Source organism: Arachis duranensis, chromosome 9 (genome assembly GCF_000817695.3).
Source record: "Arachis duranensis cultivar V14167 chromosome 9, aradu.V14167.gnm2.J7QH, whole genome shotgun sequence".
Classification (NCBI taxonomy): domain Eukaryota; kingdom Viridiplantae; phylum Streptophyta; class Magnoliopsida; order Fabales; family Fabaceae; genus Arachis; species Arachis duranensis.
Genome location: NC_029780.3, coordinates 8905320 through 8913660, shown reverse-complemented (window position 1 = coordinate 8913660; position 8341 = coordinate 8905320). Strand labels below are relative to the sequence as shown.

The following is an 8341-nucleotide window of genomic DNA, read 5'->3' as shown; positions in this document are numbered from 1 at the left end:
TTTTCAATCAATTAATGTAAAAAAAATTATATGATTATATTATTAAGAAAATAATATTATCATTTATTATTAATTAAATAAAGATGATTAATATAAATTTTATTATAATTATATATACGCTTTTCAAAAATTAAATAATCAAATTATTGTATCATTAATTGACTAATGTATTTTTTTTAAAGTCACATGTTTGCAGGATAATTTTAATAGGAGAAATTTTTGTGACACATCCTCTAAGACATTGAAAATACAATCAATATAATAATTCACAAATCTTTTATACATTATAGTGATGTCTTGATATATTATTATTATTATTATTATTATATTGTTTGATATTCGTATAGATGAAAAAAATAAAAAATTATTTTAAACAAGTTATATATATGTATGATATTTTTTTAAAATATATTTCAAACATAAATATAAGAAAATAAATATTTTTTTGTGCATAAGTATATACGCTAGTTATCATTTAATACAAAATTGATTTTTTTTTATCTTAGCTAACATTTAATTTTATAATGAGTAATTATTTAAATCAATTTTTAAAGATTTTAAAAATAGATATTTTAGTCTTCAAGAAAAATTAATATACCGATTAATTCCCATGGTTTTATTCTGGCACACAAATTAGTCTCTAGTTCATTTTCTAGCAAAGTAATTACCTAAATTAGTCTCCAATGATTTTAAAAGCAGACGTTCACTATAAGGGAGGCGGGAATTGGCGGCGGTTTTTTTCTTGATTACCGCCGCAAAATCAAATGTCGGCGGTTAACCGGACCGCCATGGATATGGGCGCCGGGATTGCGTTTGGCGCGGTTTTCAGCAACCGCTGGTATAACCGCCGCTAAATTAAAATTTTGCGGCACCCCAATAGAAAACTGCTGCCAAATGAGACTGATACGATTTGCTTTGTATTTACCGGCGGTTTCCAAACAGCCGCAATTTATCTCCATATGTCTAAGTTCCTGCACATTTAGCGGCGGTTTAAAGGGTACTATAGTTTCGCTCAAATTTACCAGCGGTTGCAAACCGCCGCCAGATGTAACAGTTTTCATAATCTTTGAAGCCAAACAGAGGCGGTTTAAAATCGTCACTAATTTAAGAAAATTAAAAAAAAAGAAAATTTGTATTTTTTCAAAAAAACACGCATAATTTAATTAAAATATTATTGAATTATTTTTTTAATTCTTTTTATATTTTTTATTATTTTAAGAGTGAATATTTTTAACTATAGAATCTAAACTTGTAGCAAAATCAAAATTAAAATATAAGCAAAACGAAATAATATATCCATCAAAATACGAAGGAATTCACTATAAGAAAAATACCCATTCAGCCACATTTTTTTAAACTAAATTTGAAAAGCGTAGCCTGTTTCTAGAATAGGCTACGCTTTTCTCCGCGTTTCCTTTTTGTAGGAGAATAGAAAACACATTTGTGGCATCAATTGAAAAGTGTCTCCTTTGATATTATAAATATCACTTATAAAGCATAGCCTTAGCTTAAGAGCTATGGGTTCACTTTTTCTACCAAAGAGAGCGCTTTTGAAAGATAGCCTATTTGTCATACTTCAGGTGCATTTTAAAAGTGTTGCCTAATATATCTAAAACCAAATATAAATCAACACTTAGTAAATTTTTATCCCCTTTTCACCAACACTTAAATGTGACTGGCTTCCTTTCTCCCTTTTCCCCTTTGCGCGCCATTGAGCTTCACCGAAAATCAGAGAAAGGTCACCCTCACGCCGTCACTCATCATCCTTTTTCCCTCTTCCCCACGCTGTCACTCATCACCCTCACGCCGTCACTGTCGCCCCTCTTCCCCGCTCCCCACTCCCCATTCACTGCTCACGCACACCACTTCGCTACTGAAGAATTGTCGCTCCTCTTCATCCTTTTGCTCTGGCTGTCACTTCGAACTCACCATCAGAAAGAATCGTGTTCATCCTCTCTTTGCTCATTGTCGTCGAGAAGGTATGTATTTACCTTTATTTGGTACTAAAATTTGAGAGAGTTCCGATTTTAGGGTTCTAATTTGATTCACTTTTTGCTTATCAGCTTGCATTGTTTGATTTGATAGGGGTGTTCTCAAGAACAGGACTATTATAATGGCATGTGTGTGCAACAGTGCTACTCTATGAATTTGCTTCAGCTTGCGTTTTGCTTACTCTGGTTTGTGCATGCCTTCAATTTTGGTTCTTATGATTTTGTGCGTGCGTGTGTGTTCAGCTGCTTGAAAATGAAATCATTAGTTGGTGTTTATTCAGTTCTGTTCTATTCTGAATAAGATTTTGAATTCCATTATATTGTTTATTTGATGTTGTCGTGAATTATGATAAGACAACTGGAAAATCATACACAAAATTATACTGATATTGGGTGTGTTGTAGTGTTGAGCTGAGAATCTTGATGCGTATTAGAAAGTAGTATTATGACACCGACTTCAAGTAGCTAAAGAAAGTGTCTAGTTCCAGTTGTTGGGTGATTTGTTATGATAACTCTAGATTTTTTTTAAGGAAAACTTTGGATGATTTGTTCTTAAATTGGTTTATGACCAGTGTTAACAACTTCTGTAACTAATCTTTTTATGCATGCTCATTAACATATTGGAGATGCATACCTATGTAAGACACTTTTATGGCAAACCTTATGCATTTTTATTCATGTTCTTAATAAAATAAACTAAATATTTTGGTATAATAGCTCTAGTTGCTAGGCTGAGTATCCTATAAAGTATAAACTAGACTTGAAGATTATATAGTTGCAATAATGGAATCAGTCTTGCTGAATTTGACATCTTAATGGTAATGTTTATGGAATGAAATTATATCTAAAGTTGCAACATAATAATTATATTGCAACAATGTAATGAATTGTGTTTTTTTTAACTCTTTTTTTACATATTTAATATAATTAGTGTCATTTCAACTGATGAAGACACAAATTAAAAACATATATTCCATAGTGATATGATATATTTTGCTCGCTATGATTTGTATATGATTTTCAAATTGAGGTTTTAATACAAATTTAATTAGTTTTTAGTTGTTTCCATTGAGCAAAACATATTGTGATCACATGCATCCAGTTTTCATAACCTCCGCCCCGGATGATAATTACCTAAGCGTTCATGTTAAGATACTTGGTGATTGGACTAGAAATCTGAAAGCCAAATTCGTTAAGGTGAATTAATCTTTATTTGTTTATTTATGTTCCTATCAAAATATTGGTTTCTCCTATGGTAAGTAACTAAGTCTATTGCTTTGCTGAATTCTATTAGGCGTGCCAGCCACCCCTCAATGGCCAGAGTGATCTTCTAAGAGCTGACTGCATCAAAGAAGACAGCCAATCGAGGTGAGCCCAAATCGAAGTGGAAAAATTATGATGCCAAGCGATTAATATTTTACAAAACCACGTTATTAAAGCTAGTTATTTTGGACCTATTTAAGTGTTTATGCATTTTATTTATCTATTTAGGTGTTTATGCATTTTATCTATCTATTAATTAGTAAGAAAAGTGACAAAAATGGTGATTTATTAATCCTGAGCACTTGGGGCTGATTTAATCTTTTCAAAAAATTACAATAGGTAAAAAAAAGTTAGAATGCAAGGTTAGAGTGAGTGAAAAGCTAGTAATCAACTTTTGACCTCTCAAAATCCGAGGTTACATGTTGCAGAATTATGCAGTTTTGGGTAGCAATTTGTGAACAAAACTGGGAGCAATATAGCTACTAAAAATGAGTGAAATTATTTTTCTATAAAAGTTTAAGATGTCTAGATTATTCTCCTAAAATTTCAGAATTTTTTGATGTGTGGTTTGGGAGATATGATTTTTAGAAAATGGTCATTTTCTGCAGAAACAATGCTGTACGAATTCTGGAACAGCAACTTCAAAACCACATATCTCAATACTCTGAAACTCTTTGGAGGTGAAACTAAAGAGGAATGAAATATTAGGATGTCTAGTATTTTATGTCCAAATTTTAGGATAATTCAAATTTTATAGAAAAAGTTGTGTCTTCTGGAAGCAGGATTATTCACTGTTGCAACAGCACCCTTTCCTTAAAACAAAACTATATTTCGAGAGGCATAACTTTTTCTAGAGAAGTGAAAATGCTCTGAAACTTGAACTGAATGAAAGATGGGTAAGTCTGGTTCAACCACACCAAACATTAGGAGAATCCAACCAAAGATGGATTTTATATGATTTTTTTAAATTGGTTACTGCTTGCTATTTTTTTGAAGTGTACTAAATCAGTAGCCGATTTTTAAAAAATTATATAAAATTAAATTCTTAGAACGCAGTTGCAAAACCAAAACCAAAGTACACTTTAGAATTCCTATTTAAAATAAATAATAATATATTAGGATTTCTTTTACCCCTTTTTGTATATGTATAATATGTTATACCTCTTATATTTGCATATGGTTAAGTTAATTGCTATGGCTGAAAATTATATGTTGTTGGCTTTATTGACACTTTAACACTTGAAGTTGTATTGTTATGGCTGAAAATTGTTTGTGCAATTCTGGTTTTTGTAATTCTAGTTTTGTGCACTTTTGTTTGTTAGAATTCCTTTTTTTGCACTTTTGAATTTGTGCCTAGATTTGTGCATCTGTTTATCTTTGTCTATTGCCTGTTTATTTTTGTCTGTATTTGTTTTGGATTTTTATTTGTTCTCTTTTGTTATTTTCTGCATCATTTGTAGCTTCAGTTTGACTCTTTTATTTGATTTGGGACTGAACCTGTATTGTTCTTCTCCTGCTATAGTTTATTTTCTTTTCTATTTTTGTTGGGAGCCTCTTCTTCTAGTGGTGCCTGGATTGTTCTATTCTTATATCTTCAAGTTCACTAGCTTCTTCAATAGTGCTAACTTTATTTTTTAAGTTGACATAGTTTTGATAATTTATACAACTATTTTCAGTTTGGTTTCTAATTATTTTCAGTTTGATTTTTTAATTTTTATAATTGCAAATGTCATTATAAATATTTTTCTAATTACTTTTCTATATAATTATGCAGGATAATATTGAGGATGATAATGAAGATTAATCTGTTTATCATTGTGGTTTAGGGGTTAAGATGGAGTAATGTTGAGAATGGATACATGTATGGTAGACTAATTACTTTTATTAGAAGATACTTATATAGAATCTAATATTTTAGTTTTTCGTAGAGTATTAGTAGTAAATTCTAAGTGGGCTCATGCCTATTTTGATATAGCTATGTTTAATTTAGTGTGAGATGTATGAATATTAGTACTTTTAGATCATTATAAATATATTTTATTTATAGATAATTTTTATTATTTGGCTACACTTATATAGAGTAGCTATGGTATACAATGTGGCTACGCTTTACAGGTGATGCAGTAGTACTGAAAAGTGTAGCCTATTCTGGTAAAAATAGAACTTGAAAAGCGTAGCCTTTGGTCCTGGACAACATCACTTGAAAAGCCACCCTATTCTCAAATACCAAAAGCGTAGCCCTTGGTGCAGAAAAGCGTAGCCTTTGAGAATAGGCAACGGCCGAATAGGAATCTAAAAAGCGTAGCCGTAGCCCAGAAAGCGTAGCCGTAGCCTAAGGCATCATTTTTTTACTTTTGGCTACACTTTTCAAGTGTACCTGAATGGGTGTTTTTCTTTCAAAGAGGTGCTCAGTCTAATTCAATAAAAAGTTTGCTTCAATGCAAAATATCTCCAATCCTAATATTCTATTTTTCACTCTATCATTCCACGAAACTCATCCCTGCAGCGATGTCTGGTGGTAGCTCCTCATCCTGCCATTGAAACAGATAAATCAGAGCACTCTCCATTGCCTTCATCTTTTTCTTATCTGTTGCTGCGTCATCCTCCATCGCCTTCCTCTTCAACTTCTCGCCTTCTAGCTCTGCTTACAGTTCAAGAAGCTTCCTCTGGGTCTCCTCTAGTTGGACTCCATTACCCAGCGCATGTGAGTTTGGACCAAAAAGTTGACTAGGAGTCGGTCTGAAACCCACACCACGTACTCTACCCGGTTTCTCTTTTCCGAAAACCTGAGCAATGGAATCATTTTGAGACAACACTCTAGCAGACACATCCTCTTGCTCAATCTCCTCAATTCTTTCCTATAGTCACAAATTAGCAAATACAATCATGTTGTGGATAGGTCCATCTCATGTCAAGAACACGCCAAACAGGAATATTAATTATATCACTTTTATCACAGTAAAACATACACAAATGTTACAATAAAAATTGGGACGCAACAGATAACAACATAAAACAATTAAAATAGAGCATCTGTTTCATAGGATGCCAATCACTATAAAAAGAAATAAAGGATAAGTGAAACTCAATCATTTAAATTCTACCCCAATTGTCTCTAAGTTACTATTTAGTTGAAAATGTCTAGAAATATAGCAAGGTAAATCTGTAACAATAATTAATAAGTAGTACTTATACCAATTGCTCTTGCTTCCTCATTGATATAGGAGCCATCCTTTTTTTGTGCACTGTGATCCATGACTCCCCTCTACCGACTCTTCTCCTTTGTTGTTCTGACTATATCAACAAAGTTCAAGCCATCACCATATTCCACACAACCAAAGTATCTTAAGTCATAAAAAAATTATAAATTATATTTTTATTATTTTATATAAACATACTTTTTATATATAAATTTAATTTTTTTAATATTTATATATAATTCTAGCTTCAAATTATAAATACTAGTGTAAACCCCACTAAAATTAGTAAATAATTAGTCAGTAAATTGAATTTTAATAAAGAAAATTAGAAATAAAAATCTTATATTAAAATATAATGTTTAATTTAATGTACATGAAATTAATTACAAATTTTTCTCGCATAGTTATCAGGGGGCGGGGGTTTGTTTTGGGTGTGGGTGGGTTATATTTAAGTAACGATGGTCTTTCTTCTCTTCTATATAAACTATCCTTTTCTTGATATTTTCACATATTTCTTCATCTAATTTTAGTTCATCTACTAAAAATGGCTTCAAAATATGCAATAGTCATTATAGGACTCTTAGCTTTGGTTATTATTGTTCCTTCAAAGATAGTTGCCAGAGATTTTCTTCAGACTTTCTCTAGCTATGAAGCAGGTGATCTCTTTACACATTGCTTTATGTAACTATGTTATTCTCACATATTTTTAATAATTGATTTGTATCTATTTACTATATAATGATTATTACTTTGTTACATAAATTATTTTATAAAATAAGAGTAAAGTAAGAATTAGATCATTGAAAATTTTGATTTAAGATTAATTAGTTATTAAAAAAATAAAATTATTAATTAAGTTTTTTATGATAGTAAACAGTAAATATGTATGTCTTTTCATTAATAGATAGTATAAAATGAGACGAAATTGCACATATATTTCGTTATTTAGAGTGATGCGCGTCATGTTTGGAAGCTATTTTTAAAAAAGATCTTTTACAAAAATAAAAGTGTTTTATATTTAGATATTTCATATAAAAAGATCTTTTTATCTATCAATTATGTTTGGATAAAATAATATAAAAGTACTTTTTTGTTAATTTATTATATGAAAAATATCTTTTTTAAGAAAAAAATTTTTTTAAAAAAAAGATGTGAATTGTAACTTCTCAAAAAAGATATTTTATTTTTTTATTTATTTATTTTTACTATTAAAAATTTGCCAAAAACACTAAAAAATAAAAAAGATCTTTTTCATTAAAAAATACTTTTATCGATTTAATCGCGTCCAAATACTAAAAAAAGTGAAGTTTTGTTTCAAAAATTATTATCTACATAGCAATCTCTCATAAATAGATGCATCACAGTCGTTAACGATACATATAAATTTCACGGTTAAATTTTATAAGATAAATTAATAAAAAAACATAACGTATCCACTATTTATTACTATAAAAAACCAAATTGATACTTTTTATTTTTAGTCCGAATTCAAAAACTTAAAAAAAAAAACTAATTGTCACTTTACGCATAAAACAATTATACAGATAAAAATTATTGAAATAAATTTAATAATTTTCTTTCGCAATGACTTCTTTTTACCTCTAAATTCTCTAACATAATTCCCCTTATATATCTTACATATTCTGTTGCAATATATAATTTGGCACTTGATTGAAAATAAAGATTAAATAAAAATAAAATATTAGTATTCCAGAAAACATATTTATTTATATAATTGCTCTAAAATATCTGCGTTGAATTATAAAAAAATCACCTTCATCATTAATATATTATTACAGGTAGTGGCATTGCCAAGGATATATTAGTTGGAGGCAACCCTGCTCATGCCCCAAACCAAGGTATATATGCCTGCTTCCATGCTTGTGT

The 8341-nt window shown here is 30.0% G+C and overlaps 1 protein-coding gene across 1 annotated transcript in view; it reads left to right on the top strand.

Annotated features, from left to right (window-relative positions):
* Positions 1-6964: 6964 nt before the first annotated feature.
* The window catches only part of LOC107464494 (uncharacterized), a 2164-nt gene continuing 787 nt past the window's right edge, over positions 6965-8341 (top strand). Inside the window, exons 1-2 of the mRNA XM_052253608.1 lie at positions 6965-7110; positions 8254-8313. Of these exons, the coding sequence (XP_052109568.1) occupies positions 6999-7110; positions 8254-8313 (172 nt within the window). The 5' untranslated portion in view covers positions 6965-6998. The remainder of the gene's footprint in view (positions 7111-8253; positions 8314-8341) is intronic.